The sequence below is a fragment of the Pithys albifrons genome, chromosome 7 (assembly GCF_047495875.1).
Source record: "Pithys albifrons albifrons isolate INPA30051 chromosome 7, PitAlb_v1, whole genome shotgun sequence".
NCBI classification, from domain to species: Eukaryota; Metazoa; Chordata; class Aves; order Passeriformes; family Thamnophilidae; genus Pithys; species Pithys albifrons.
In genome coordinates this window covers 60660968-60675210 of record NC_092464.1, presented here as the reverse complement: position 1 = coordinate 60675210, position 14243 = coordinate 60660968, and the positions used below count along the sequence as shown (strand labels likewise).

Here is a 14243-nt window from a genome sequence, read left to right as displayed (position 1 = left end):
GCAGAGCCCGGCAGGGGAGTGGGCTCGTGTCCCTCCAGGCTCTGAGTCGCTGTCCATGTGTCACCGCGGCCGCAGGAGCCACAAAGAGCCACTGCCGAGGGTGAAGCTGCTCCGAGGGGTGTGAAGGGGCTGTGGGGGGAGAGAGGAAGGTGCTGAAAGGGCTCCTGGAGGTACATCCCCCACCTCCTCCTCCTCTTCTTCCTCCTCCCTTTCAGTGACATGGAGTAATATAGACATTATGATGTAAATATATTACATATTATTCTATAATTATTATACTTACTGAAATATTGTTATTTTATTAGAATATTACTAAAATACTATTTTAAATATAGTTTAATTCTAATTATTTGATTATATTTTCATTGCATAATTTGCTTTATTTATTTATATATTTTAATATATATAAAATAAAATTCTAGTTTTGCTAATACTTTAATTCGAAGTATTTGATTATCTTTTCAGTATGTGATTTTTTATTAGTTATTTATTTATTTTCCTAGTTATTTATATATTTTTATACCTTTTATATATTTATATATTTTATTTAATTAATTTCTTTATTTTAATAATTCATTTTTATTCACAGATAAATTCAATCTATAATTTCTTTAGTTGTGACTTATTAAATGTATTCTTAATTAAATTATGCATTATTAAATTTTTGTTGATTAACTTTTACCCCACTGTGCCCTGTGCCCCCCATATGCCAAATAACCAACCCCACTGTGCCCTGTGCCCCCAGCCCTTGGTCTGCAGAGTGTTGCCAGAGGAACAGAAACCTTTGCACAGACCCCAAAAACTCAGGGAGAGGGATCAGGGCACAAAATGGGTCTGAAATGAAGCAAAGCTGCTTTTTATCCCAACAGGCCTGGGACAGTCCCCCCTGGGGGGTGCTGGGTGTGTTGTTCACCCGTCTCCACTCCTGCCCTGCCCTCACTCCAACCCACACTGGCTGCAGGTTCCTGCCTGGAACAGCCTTGGGGTTCTCCTGGGAATGGAGGTGACCAGTTGTTCCAAAAATCTCTCTGGGGAGAGTTTTGTGGGATGCAAAGCCACGGAGTAAATGTGAATCCCAAATCCATGGGACACTTGGACCATTTTATGACCAATTCCCAACCTTGTCCCCTCCTTTTTCTTCACGTTTTTGGGTGGTAATCCCAGTTTAGGGCCAGTCCCAGAACGCCCAGCACCATCTTTTTATAGAGGTAAAAATACTTTTATTTTTTACCCTCATGTATCCAAAACCTGAAAAAAAAAAAAAAAACAGAAAAGGGAAAAATAAAAGAAAAAGTAGGAATTTTCCCCAGTTTCTTCCAGTAGCAGGAAACAGGATAACAGAGGATAACCCCAAAATCCCAGTAGGAAAAACTATGCAATTACTTTTATTTTTTAAAAGTTTATTATAATTTCTTTTTATTATGTCTTTATATTTCATTCCAGTTTTTACTTTTCTGATTTTTTCCTTTTTTTTCCTTTTTTAGTTTGTATTTTCCCCATACTCTCAAGTTTATTCTTATTTTTCTTCCTCTCACAGTCACCTTTATACCCTTACAGAAGATGCTGTGCTGACCTGCCCTTCCCACAGCCTTTCTTTGGTGCTGTCAAGCCACGGATTGCAAGAAAAACCTCAAAAACTATTTAAAATAAATGAGGCTTTGTGGTTAAACCCCGCAGGGGGTGATTTAGTTACAAAACACTTATTTTTGAAGGGTTTACATTAGGGAACTGATCAAAAGGGCTGGAGGGAACCGCGCTGGGTCCTCGTGGCCGCTCTGGGGTCACCTCGGGGACCCTCCGAGCAGAGCGACCCCCTCCTGCACCCCCAAATTTACATTTTTGGATAATCTGCCCTCCCCAGCTGAGAAGAAAAGCTGGAAAAGTTGGGAAAGGGCTGAAAAGCAGATGGAGCTGGAGGGTGGAGCTGCAGGAAAATTCCCCAGGAAAAAACTCCAGTAAGAATAAATCAAAATAATTATTATTTCTTTGAATACTTCTCGGTTTGGTTTTGCAGCACGTCGGGGCCAGGAGGAGCCAGAAGAGGGGTTAGAAAGACAAAATTTAATTGGGGGAGAAATGCTTAATATTAAGGAGAAAATTTAATTGACGGGATTTTAATGCGGGAAGATTATTCTGACTGGAGAGGAAATTTAATTGGGGCAGAAAACCTTAATGAGGGGAGAAAACTTTACTCGGAGAGAGAAGATTTTAATTGAGAGAGAAAAGTAAGATTGGGAAGGACTCTTTAATTATGGGGAGAAAGTTTAATTTTCAGTTAGTTGTAATTAGAAAGGAAATTTTATTTCGGGGGGGGGGAACTTTATTGGAGGAAAAATGTTTGAGTGAGAAAACGTTAATTATGGAACAAAAAGTTTAATTGGAGGCAGAAAATGAGGAAGTTTGATCATTATAATGAAACTTTAATTTCGGGGCGGGGGGTAAATTTAATCGTTCGGAGGAAACTTCTGTTTATTCTCCCTCGAATCCCGCTCGTAGAGACACAGGAGCCTCTGTGGGAGCCTGTGCGGAGCTCAGACGGCTTTGGGAAGAATTCAGGGGTATTTTGGGAGAATTCCGAAGTACTTCGGGAGCTTTCAAATATTTCGGAGCACTCGCAAGTATTTGAGGAGGTTTCTGTTATTTGGTGAGAATTCAGAGATATCGGAGAGGGAGAAATTCAGAGCTATTCTGGGAGGAATTCGGGCGTATTTTGGAGGAATTCTTCAGGGCTCTCGAAACCCGCGTGCGTCTCTGTCCGCGCTTCCCTCCCAGCTCGAACCTGCCCAAGTTGATCCAACCCCGCTGTTGTGCCCCGAATTTGCCGCCAGCGGTTCCCCCGCTGCTCCAATCCCCGCCCGGGCTGTGGCACTGAGATGCGGCTGCTCGGCCGGGCAGGTCACGGGATAAACACTTTATTAAAAGGGGTTTTAGTGCATGGAGGCGATTTCTCGGCGTGTCTCGGCTCGGCGGGGCCCGGGCCGTGCGGGGGGAGCTGGTTGGGAACTGGGGGGCGGCCCGAGCGCGGTGCCCTCGGGCTGAGCGGAGCCGGCTGGGAACAACCCCCCAGTGCCCCCCCGGTGCCCTCGGTCTGAGTGGAGCCGGCTGGGAACAATCCCCCGATGTCTTCCCGGTGCCCTCGGGCTGAGCGGACTCGGCTGGGAACAACCCCCCGATGTCCCCAGGGTGCCCTCGGGCTGAGCGGACTCGGCTGGGAACAACCCTCCGATGTCCCCAGGGTGCCCTCGGGCTGAGCGGAGCCGGCTGGGAACAACCCCCCCGATGTCCCCCCCGGTGCCCTCGGGCTGAGCGGACTCGGCTGGGAACAACCCCCCGATGTCCCCCCGGTGCCCTCGGGCTGAGCGGAACCGGCTGGGAACAACCCCCCGATGCCTCCCCGATGCCTGAGGGCTGAGAGGACCCGTCTGGGAACACCCCGCTCGTCTCCGTCGCTCCAGTCGCTTCCCGGCTCCGGCTCTGCCGCCGCTCGGCCCCGGTCAGTCCCTCGTGGCGGCTCTTTGGGTGTTACGGGCCGGCGGGGACCCCTCGGTGCCGCTCATCGCCCCCTCACACCCCCCGGGGCCGCCCCGCTGATCGCTCGGGGCAGCTCTTTGAGGTACCGGGCGGCACAAACTCCTTGTCGCAGATGTTTTATTCCTTATATTTTTCGTTATATTTTATTCTGTAGTTACTGCTGTGCAGCTCCTTCAGTGACACGGGGCACTGGAGACTCCCCGGTGCGGTTCTTTTATTGTACTTTATTCAATGTTTTGTATTCCGTTCACACTTCCCGTCCCTCGGTGCCGCCCTTCTGTCCCCGCCCAGTGATGCGGCTTTTTCGGGGACACCGAACACCGTCCGACCTCGGTGCAGCCCTTTGACAACACCCGAGAGCGGGTCCCTCGGGGCAGCTCTTTCGGTGACTCGGGAAGGCTCCTTGAGTGCATTTTATTCTACTCTCTCTATTTTATTCCATTCCATTTCATTCCCGCACCCCACCCAGGGCGACTATTTCACCGCCGCTCCTCCTCGCCCGTCTCGCCGTGCAGTTCTTTCAGTTATCGGGTGGCGGAGACTCCCCCGGTGCGGCTCTTTTGGTTTTTTTTTTTATCCTCCGCATTTTGCTCTATTCCGACCTCGCCCCCACCTCCGGTGACTCCCGACAGGGCCCGTCCCGCGGGGCGGCTCGTCAGTGCCAGTCGGGACCCCTCAGTGCCGATCTCTGTTCCATTTCCTTCATTCTCTGCTTTGTATTCGCACTTCGCTCGTCCCGCGGGGCGGCTCTTCAGTGACACGGCCTGGCGGGGCCCCCTCGGAGCGGCTCCCCCAGGGCCCTTCCCCTTGCCCTTCCAGTCCCCGTTCCCGCCGGGATTCCCCGCCCGCCCCTCCCCGGCACGACCCGGCGGGAGCCGGAGCGGCTGCGACGCGACTTCCCCGCGCTCCAGGGCCCGACTGAGGGTGTCTCGTCTCAGTTCTCTTTGGTTTGTTCTTCCCAAGCTGGGGAAAAACGATTTATGGTCCTTTCTTACGCAAATCTGTTCCCTCCTCCGCTCGGCCAAAGGGATCTGGGGCTGTTTTCCCTTTTGGGGGCAAATAAAACCAGTGCCCTGAGTGCTGGCAAGAGCAGCAGCCCTGCAGCCTGTGGAGCCTGTGCTGGCCTATGCCTGTCAGACGAATAGAGAGTAATGAATCAGTGGTTAATTAACCTAATAAAGTGCTCCTAATTAGAGGGCAGGCAAAAGGATTCCCCAGGGCTTGAACTGAATACGTGCCAGTTCCACAACACTGTGTTTGTATATTTTTTTAAATACATCTGATATTTATTGTTTGATTTCAACGTTTTATAAATCAATTATATTTTATTGATTCTCCTCTCTTAGAGGTCAGGATCAACACCTTGATCTTTTATTTTCACCATTCTGGGAAGTGAGAAATACTTTTTTCCTCTCAGTACCTTGTGCTGCAACTCCTTGTCCTTTCCCCTGGTTTTCCTTCCTCTGGATACAAACCCCCCACACCCCATCCCAGGGGTGCAGGGACTGGGGGGTCGTGTCTGCTGGGCCCCCAGATTGGTGGGGGAGAGGAACTCGAGGGGGTGCTGATGGGGGTGGGGTGATGCCACCCCTCGGATCCCCAAGGGCTGCTCAGGGTGGGCAAACTGAGGCCCAGACTGAGGGAGGAGGGGCTTGGGGGGCTGTTCTCCAGGCTCTGATTGGCTGCTGTCCCACCCCCCAAGCTGGGACCCCAAAAGAGGGAGGAGAGGTCTTTTCGGGGACACTCAGCTCCCCCTGCCCCTGTTCAGGGGGGCTGCAGGGACTTGGGGGGTCTCCCCAGGGAGCTTTGCCCCAGGACACCCTGCCTCGGGCTCTGGGGGTGGGGGGTGATGGTTGCCTTGAGTCCCCCCCTTTTTCCATGCCCCTTCCTTGAACAGGATCTGGCATTCCAGGACATGGGGGGTCCTCACCGCATCCCCTCCACTGTCCCCTCGGGGCCCTGATGGCCACCCTGGTGCTGTCCCTTGTGCTGGGCAGGGAGTTGCCCCCAGGGGCTATTTGGGGGTGTGACGTTCAGATCTGCTTAATTTTTGATGCAGATTGAACTACAAGTTCGACTCATTCTCTTGAGCAAAATTAAAACTCAAGTTATCTGTAAATACCAAAACCTGATTTTTATTAATGGATTGCGAGAGAGATGCGAAAGGAAAAGAGGGAAAATAAGAAAAGTTAGGAAAAATGCTTAAGATTATTTATAGAAGCAGAGAAAAGAAACCACCATAAAAAACTACTTGAGTGCCTTATTCATGTAATGAGAGGAAGGGGGGGATGCAGATGCTCTCTCTGTTTCTGCCACGATGTTATCTCATGGCTGCAAGAGGATGGTGAGTCTTTGAAATGAAAAATGCCCTTATTTCCCCTCACGACCAGACCGGCTCCTGGAGTAGCTGCAAAAGAGGGTGCTTTATTTTAGCCTGTAAGAGAAAAATTCAGAGAAAGGATATACCTCCACAGACAGTCACAGACCATTCAGGCTGCCAGGCAGTCTCGCTCTAGGCCGATGCCCTCTCTCCAGGCTGACAAGCAGTCTCTCCTTCAAGGCAGATGACAGGTGGTGGTGTTGGAAGGAAAGTAAGACGAGCTGAGAAGAGAGATCAGAAGACTAGGCAAGGCGTCCTGGTTTCTCCTTGTCTCTTGTTCCTCCAACTTCTGAATTCACCTTCAGGTTTTTATAATGCTTTTCCAACTTCTACACATGTTCTTTGGCACGTAGTCAGGTCCAGATGTGGGAAACTGATCACATAGGCAGGATCTTCTGGCAGGAAGTATTTCCTTGAGAAAGCTTTTCCACTAAAGCTGCCATAGCAATGTTAGCAGAATGTACTGAGAGGCAGAAAACAATGGAGAAACATATTTTTGACTTGTTTACCCGCTACAGGGTGCCAGGGTGGGTGAGAGATGCAGGATGAGCTCTGCCAGCAGCTTCTGGCCTTCCTCAGAAAGAGGGAAGGGGATGGATCCAGCTCCATGGATTGCTCAGGTGGTGATTCCTGCTGGGATGAGAGTGGGGGACAGAGTCACCATGTCCCTGTCCCCATCCCATGGGATTGATCCAGCTGTGGAGCCCACAGAGAGCAGGAGCTCCTCTGAAATCCATCATCATCCTGCTCCATCCATCCCACCCAATCCAACTGTGGAATCCCACCTCTATCCCCCTTCATCCAGCCAGCCTGATCCTGATCCATAATCCAGTCCTGATCCCACTCCAGAATTCCTTCTGATCTCACTCTGGAATCCTGCCCTGATCTGGAATCCCATCCCAATCCTGCTCCATCCACTATGCTCTGATTCCCCTCTGGAATCCCACCTGCATCCCACTCCATACCTGCAGGGGAGCCGCCGGTTCACACATCTACTGTGGAAAACAGAAGATCCATGAGATTCTGGCCTGGATCACACACCTGGATCCATCCTGAGATCCATCACTGGATCCACATGGAGAGGATCTGGATTTGTATCCAGACACACTGCTGGTACTCACTCATAGGCGTCGTGTTGTATCCCTTCCTCTCCCTCCACCCTATGGAAATAAAGCAGGATCAGCACCTGTGGCACAGGATCCCTGGAATGCTGTCAGGTGGATCTGTGCCCCTTCCCAACCCCCATCCCGTGAGTTACCAGATTGGAGCTTCCAGACACCGAATCCGATGAGGCTGCTGATGATGATGGCAGCGATGACGGACAGGGCGACCACCACTGGGGTGGAATTCCAGTTGGATTCTGGCTCTGGGAAGGGTGGAAGTGTGAGGAGAGAGAGACAAACCCCCATCTCACTACTACACATTCCCAAATTCCCAGTTCCCAAATTCCCAGTTCCCACATTCCACATTCCCAGCCTCACCCCAGGCGAAGATCCCGGGCTCCGGCATCCCGGCGTGCTCCACCCGGCACCGGTACTGCTCCCACTCCCCCGGCAGCGCCTCGATCCTGGCCCGGCTGTGGAAGGTGCCGTCGCTGTTGGGAACGACCCCGCCCCACTCCATCTCCTGATCCCAGATTTCATCCCCCTTCATCCAGCTGATCCCGATGATCCCGGGGTAGAATCCGTACGCGTGGCAGGACAAGGTCAGGATCCCGTGTTCCTCTTTGCCGGAGACATGGACATCGGGGGGCTCTGGAATGGGATAATGGTGACATCCAACCATGGAATTCCCATGCAAATTACCACATTCCTAAGTCCTCCATTCTCAAATTCCACATTTCGATGGGAATTCCATCCCCACCTTTGCGCTCCAGCGCCTCCTGCCCGTATCTGATGAATATCTGGAGCCATTCTGGACAGGTGAGCCCCAGATATTTTGTCCACTCCTCCACCTCGATCCATTCGTATTCCCCTTTCCTCTTCGTGACCTGGGCAGCGACGTCGGCCGCCACGAAGTTCTTGGATCCCAGCTCGGAGGAGAGGAAATCCCGCCCGTTGTAGCTGTACCGGTCCGATCCCTGGACAGTCCCATCGGACAGGAGGTCACAGCCAGAAACCCACTGCAGTGTGTGGAGACCTGGGGGGCAAACAGACCCACAGAGATCCATGGAATTGTGTCCCAGACCCAGAGAGCCCCATCCAGAGTGTGATGGAGACCCACAGAGCCTCATCCCAGCCCCTTGGATACCCATGGATTTCCACCTAGCCCCACAGATCACCCCCAGCCCCACAAATGCCCCACAAGTCCCAACCCAGCCCCACAGATCCCATTCCAGACTCACAGATGCCCTCTAGACCCACAAATCCCAGCCCAGCCCCACAGATTCCCTCCATCCCCTCAGGTTCCCCCAGGCCCACAGATTCATCCCAGCTTCACAGGTTCCATTCACAGGTTCCATCCCAGCCCCACAGATACACATCCCAGCCCCAGAGATGCACCTCAGCCCTACAGATCTCCTCTAGCCCCAAAGATTCCCTCTCCAGCCCAGAGATCTCCCATAGCACCATGGATTGCAACCCAACCCCACAGATATATCCCAGCCCCATAGATCCCATCTCAGACCCACAGATCCTCCCCAGCCCCAAAGATCCCCCTCCAGCCCACACATCTCTCATAGCACAACAGATCCCATTCCAGCCCCAAAAATGTCCGTCAGCCCCACAAATCTCATCCCAGTCCCACAGATCCTCATGAGACCCACAGATCCCCCCCAGGCCCACAGATCCCATCCCAGACCCAAAGATCCTCCTCCAGCCCAGAGATCTCTTCTAGCACTATGGATCACATCTCAGCCCCACAGATCCCAGCCCAGCCCCATGGAACTCTCCAATTCCCAGCTGTCCCCACTTACCCCTGCTATGGTTGTACCGGACCCGCAGTGTCTCCAGGCTGTCGGCAGCCCAGTGCTGGTGCACCTCAGCGATCTTGGTCTGTCCATCCCAAAATCCCGGCTCGGGTCCCTTCTCCATCCACGGCGTCTGTGGCTCCACCCGGCCCCGCTCGCTGTCATAGCGCATAAAGGGGATCCCATCCAGGAATCCCACGGCCAGGAATTGGGGGACCCCCGGGCTGGGCTCTGACACCGTCATGTGCTGGTACCGCAGGGAGTGGAGAACTGGGGGGACACAGAGATTTGGGGGAACTGGGGGGTCAAGGGTAAAGGAAAGGGAGAGCTGACAGAGCCAGGAAGGGCTTTGGGGATCCCAGGGAAGTTGGTGCAGGGAGTGTCGGTGCCGGGGTAGGGGGTGCAAGGGGGTCCCACTGCACAGGACTGGGGGCTCAGGGGAGTCCCAGACTCAAGGAAAAGGAGGGTACAGGGATTGGGAGAGGTGGAACAGGGAGTCCAAGAGGTTCCTGTGTCCAGGAAAGGGGGATCCAGGGGCCCTAAGGGTCAGGGAAAGGGGGTCACAGGGTGGGGAGACCCAGAATGGTGGAGAAAGGGAGTGCAGAGGGTATTGGTGCAGGATAAGGGGCTGTAGGAGGGGTCCCAGTGTATGGGAATGAAAGTTCAGGGCTGGTACACAGGGGGGTGTAGGAGGGTGCCTGTGCCAAGGAAAGGGGGTACAGGGGGGTCAAAGTGCTCAGTAAGGATGTGCAGGGGGTTCCAGTCCCCCCAAAAAAAGGGTTATGGGGGTCTGGGTGCTGAATGAGACACGCAGGGGAGTCCCCATGCCCAGGAATGGGGGTTCAGGGGGTCCCAGGGTCAAGGAAAAGGGGGGATGGGAGAGGTGGGATGGCTGGAAAAGGGCCACAGGGTGATACTGGTGCAGGATAAGGGGGGGTCAGAGGGATCCTGGTGCTGAACAAGATGGGATCCAAGGGGATCCAAGGATAAAGGAATGGTGAGTGCAGGGACTGGGAGAGGTGGAATGGGAGGTCCAGGGGGTCTCTGTTCCCAGGAAAATGGGGGTCCAGGCGTCCCCAGTGACGAGAAAACAGAGGTCACAAGAAAGGAAGACCAGGGATGGCTGGGAATGGGGGTCCTGGAGGTGTTTGGTGTAGACCAAAGGAGGGACTTCGGGCTGGGAAAGGCTGGAGTGCGGGTCAGGGGGGCTTAGGATCAAGGAAAAGGAGGGTCTGGAAGAGGTGGGATGGCCAGGAAAGGGGGTGCAGGGGGGTACTGCTACAGGATAACCAGGTATAGGGGGGGTCCTGGTGCCAGATGAGGGGGCTGCAGAGAGTCCTCATGCCCAGGAATGGGGGTGAAGGGGGGTCCCAGTGCCCAGAAATTGTGGCCAAGGGGGTTCCAGTGCCTGGGACCCTCTGCAGGAAGAGCAGAGAGTGAAGAACTGGGAGGACTCTGAGATTGGCAGGTTTGGGAGGTCCAAGGGACAAGAAAGTGGAACTGGGAGAGCCAAGAGAGTCAGGAAGAGTCCAGGGTTCAAGTAAAAGGCGGGGATGGGACTGGGAAAGGAGAGAGAGAGGATCCAGGGGGTCCCTGTGCCCAGGAAAGTGCAGTCCAGGGGTCCCCAGTGTTGAGGAAAGTGGGATCTAAGGGCTGGGAAGGGCAGGAATGGGGATTCAGGGCATCCCAGGGTCAAGGAAAAGGGAGGATCAGGGGGCTGTGAGAGGCAGGATGGCTGGAAAAGGGATTGCAGGGGGGTATTTGTTCAGAGCAAAGGGGTTCCGGGGGGTCCTGGAGCCGGGGATGGGGTGCAGGGGGGTCCCTGTTTTCAGAAATGGGGGTTCTAGTGGTCCAAGTGAGGGACAAGATGGTCCAAGGTGTCCCAGGAATGAGGATCCGGGGGGGTCCCAGTGCCGGAAATGGGGGTGCAGGCTGTCCCAGTGCCCAGGAATGGGGGCTCAAGGGGTTTCCCGTGGCCGGGAATGGGGGTTGAGGGGGGCTTATTTCTTGGAATAGGGGTTGGGGGAGGTTCCCCTCCTGGAAACGGAGGTTCAAGGGGGTTCGCATGTCCAGGAATTGCGGTTCAGGAGGTTTCCCGTGCTCAGGAATGGGGGTTCAGGGGTCCCGGTGCCGGATAAGGAGGGGAGGAGGGGCTGGGGTTCCCGGTGCTGCGGGAGGGGGTGCAGGGGGGTCGCAGTACCTGGGAATGGGGGGAAGGGGAATTCCCCTGCCCAGGAATGGGGTACAGGGGGGTCCCGATGCCCAAGGAATGGGGATTCAGAAAGTTCTCCGTGCCCAGGCATGGCAATTCCAGAGTTCCCCACTCCGAGGGTCCCACTTACCCTCCGTCGGCCCCCCCGGATCCCCCAGGAGCCCCAGGAACCCCAGGAGCGCCCCCAGACCCAGCGCTGGGGCCATCGCGCTGCTCCGCTGCGGCCCCGCCCGGCCCTGACCCGGACCAGGCCCCGCCCACAGAGCCGCCTCCGGCGGCGCGATTGGCTCCGCTGTTTCCCGATCGCCAATGGCAGCCCGATCCGCCTGTGACGTCATCGGTCTCCGGGCTGATCCCGGCGGCGCAGGTTGTGAGACGGGAAACGCGTGTCCGAGGGAGCGCGGGGCGGGGACGGGGGAATTCTCGGGAATTCACCTGGATCCACTTTGGGACCCCTCCTGGGACCCCTCTGGATCCCCCCGGGACACCCTGGGACCCTCCACGGCCACGAATTGCGGGACCCCCGGGCCGGGCTGGGCTGAACTCCCGCGCCCTGCGGTGAAACTCGGCCTTAAACCCGCTGGTTCGGGGGCGGGATCGGGAAAGGGCGGCGGTGCCGGGAAGGGACCGGGACGGAGCGGGACAGGCTGGGATGGACTGGGGTGGACTGGGATAGACTGGGGCACCGGGATACACCGGGACCAGAACTGGGGTGACAGAGATCGTACTGGGAAAATCTGGGACCACATTGAGGGTGGCTGGGGTCATACTGGCATCATACTGGGAGTGACTGGGAGCATTCTGAGGGCAGGTGAGACCATGCTGAGGGCACCTGAGGTCATGCTGGAGGGGACTGGGATCATATGGGGGTGAGTGGGGCCACATTGGAGGTGACCGGGAGCCACTGGGCTCATGCTGGGAGTGCCCTGGGCCCCACTGGGTGGAACTGGGTGGCTCTGGCCCAGCTGGGGCTCAGGGTTGTTCTCTCCCAGGGCCCCTCAGGCCGGGCCGGGGCCGCAGTTCTGAGCCAGGGCCGAGCAGGGACCCCCGGGTCCCACTGACACCCCCGGCCCTGCAGAGCCGAGGGACAGGGAATGGCTCAGGGACAGGGAATGGCCAGGGATAGGGAATGGGCAGGGATAGGGAATGACCAGAGACAGGGAATGGCCAGAGACAGGGAATGGCCAGGGATAGGGAATGGCCAGAGACAGGGAATGGCCAGGGATAGGGAATGGCCAAAGATAGGGCATGGCTCAGGGAGAGGGCATGGCCAGGGACAGGAAATAGCCAGGGATAGGGAATAGCCCAGGGAGAAGGAATGGCCAGGGATAGGGATTGGTCAGGGATAGGTAAGGGACAGGGACAGGGAATGGACAAGGATAGGGAATGGACAAGAACAGGGAATGGCAAGGGAATAGGGAATGGCCCAGGGATAGGGAATCATCCAGGGACAGGGAATGGCCAGGGATAGGGAATGACCAGGGACTTTGTTATGGTTTCACCGAGGTGGGCCTAGATTTGGGCTCTGAAGTCTGGACTAGGCCGAAGCTGTCAGCTGACTTGAGCTGGGCTGAGCTAACAGCTGACCTCTTCTAGGCAGTAAGTTTGTATTCCATACCACATTATGACATCATCTCCAGGGAAGTAGGAACCAGTGTGGGAGTGGTTAAGGCAGTCGCTTCTCAGCCCTCCTCTTGGGAGGACGCACGATGCTGTCCCAGGGGGGATGGAGAGGACCAGGCCCACCACTGGCTCAGAGGGTACCTCAGGAAAGTAAAATGTGTTGTTCTGGGTCTCTCCTTTCTGCTTGAGTTTGTCTCCCTGGGGAATAAGTCTTTTCTTAAGTAATGTGTAGTTAGGACAGTAGAATTTGTGTGTTTGTTATGAAGTTGAGGTGGGGAACTTGTTGTTGCAGACTTGTGTGAGTGTATATTTGTACTCTCTTCTAATTGTCTCTTTCATTCTGTGAAAAATATATGTAGTTTTAGTAAAAATGCCATCTGAAGTGTTCGTTTTCACTGTTTCACTGTCTTTGTGAGTTCAAACAGCTCGACTGGTGCCTGCTGTGACTGCAGCCACTGCAGAAAAGAGAGGCCCATGTAGCTGTTCGTGTGTGGCAAGACACGGCTGGTTGAGTTGAATCCCTGAGGACTCATCATGTGAATGCTGATGTGCCCAGGAGCTGATGAGGAGCATCTCACCTGGACTGGCATGGGGAGGAGTTGTTCCTGGCTCGATGGGCCCATGGTGCCTCAGGCCCCCTGTAGGTGGATAAAGTCGAGGGGTGGATTTAACCGTGAACACTGTTCTTAAGGTTATCCACAGTTGTGAAGCGTGTTTGCCATTGTGAGACCCCAGGGAACAGGGAAAAGAGGAGCTGCAGAACCCCCTGCAGAGAACCCGACAGATGTGGCGCCCGGAACCAGCGCCCGCAGTGCTGAGCGACCTGCAGGAGCCAGAGCGGTCGCTGGGGGGGCTGCCGCCAGGGCTGCGAGCGAGCCGGGGGAGGCTGCGAGCCGTGAGAGGCTGCGAGCCGTGAGAGGCTGCGAGCCGTGAGAGGCTGTGAGCCGTGAGAGGCTGTGAGCCGTGAGAGGCTGCGAGCCGTGAGAGGCTGTGAGCCGTGAGAGGCTGTGAGCCGTGAGAGGCTGTGAGCCGTGAGAGGCTGTGAGCCGTGAGAGGCCGTGAGCCGTGAGAGGCCGTGAGCCATGAGAGGCTGCGAGCCGTGAGAGGCTGCGAGCCGTGAGAGGCTGCGAGCTGTGAGAGGCTGCGAGCCGTGAGAGGCTGTGAGCCGTGAGAGGCCGTGAGAGGCCGTGAGCCGTGAGAGGCCGTGAGCCGTGAGAGGCTGTGAGCCGTGAGAGGCTGTGAGCCGTGAGAGGCTGTGAGCCGTGAGAGGCTGCGAGCTGTGAGAGGCTGTGAGCCGTGAGAGGCCGTGAGCTGTGAGAGGCTGTGAGCCGTGAGAGGCCGTGAGAGGCCGTGAGCCGTGAGAGGCCGTGAGCCGTGAGAGGCTGTGAGCTGTGAGAGGCTGCGAGCCGTGAGAGGCCGTGAGCTGTGAGAGGCCACGAGCTGTGAGAGGCCGTGAACCGTGAGGGGCTGTGAGCCGTGAGAGGCTGCAAGCCGAGCCAGGGCTGCGAGCGAGCCAGGGCTGCGAGCGAGCCAGGGCTGCCTCTGCCTCTACTGCTTGCTTGTGCTGCTGTTGGGGCTGCTTCCGAGGC

At 55.4% G+C, this 14243-nt stretch overlaps 2 protein-coding genes across 6 annotated transcripts in view; one reads left to right on the top strand and one right to left on the bottom strand.

The window, feature by feature from the left end:
* The window catches only part of LOC139673810 (zinc finger protein 850-like), a 1066517-nt gene that overhangs the window by 80627 nt on the left and 971647 nt on the right, over positions 1 to 14243 (top strand). The gene's annotated exons all lie outside the window — the stretch shown is intronic.
* LOC139673861 (class I histocompatibility antigen, F10 alpha chain-like) lies at positions 5651 to 11270 on the bottom strand. Of its 5 annotated transcripts, none has more exons than XR_011698224.1 (9): positions 11162 to 11270; positions 8826 to 9089; positions 7775 to 8050; positions 7393 to 7665; positions 7170 to 7277; positions 7033 to 7071; positions 6877 to 6906; positions 6018 to 6541; positions 5651 to 5938 (listed from the first exon to the last, which is right to left on the bottom strand). XR_011698224.1 is itself a non-coding variant. In XM_071559773.1 (8 exons), the coding sequence occupies exons 1-7, from the start codon at positions 11235 to 11237 to the stop codon at positions 6896 to 6898; spliced, it is 1047 nt and encodes a 348-aa protein (XP_071415874.1). In that variant the 5' UTR covers positions 11238 to 11270; the 3' UTR covers positions 5651 to 6544; positions 6877 to 6895. The 5 variants fall into 5 exon arrangements, 3 of the variants coding, with proteins under 3 accessions (XP_071415874.1, XP_071415873.1, XP_071415876.1); XR_011698225.1 differs by having other exon boundaries at positions 5651 to 6132; positions 6211 to 6541; XM_071559773.1 differs by having other exon boundaries at positions 5651 to 6544.

Excerpts from the sequence above, each read along its gene's own strand:
- LOC139673861 (XM_071559773.1), bottom strand. The coding sequence starts at position 11,237 with ATGGCCCCAGCGCTGGGTCTGGGGGCGCTCCTGGGGTTCCTGGGGCTC. Across the intron at positions 7,666-7,774 it reads GGAGGCGCTGGAGCGCAAAG|AGCCCCCCGATGTCCATGTC; the intron begins GTGGGGATGGAA and ends ATCCCATTCCAG. Across the intron at positions 7,072-7,169 it reads TGTCTGGAAGCTCCAATCTG|GGTGGAGGGAGAGGAAGGGA; the intron begins GTAACTCACGGG and ends TTATTTCCATAG.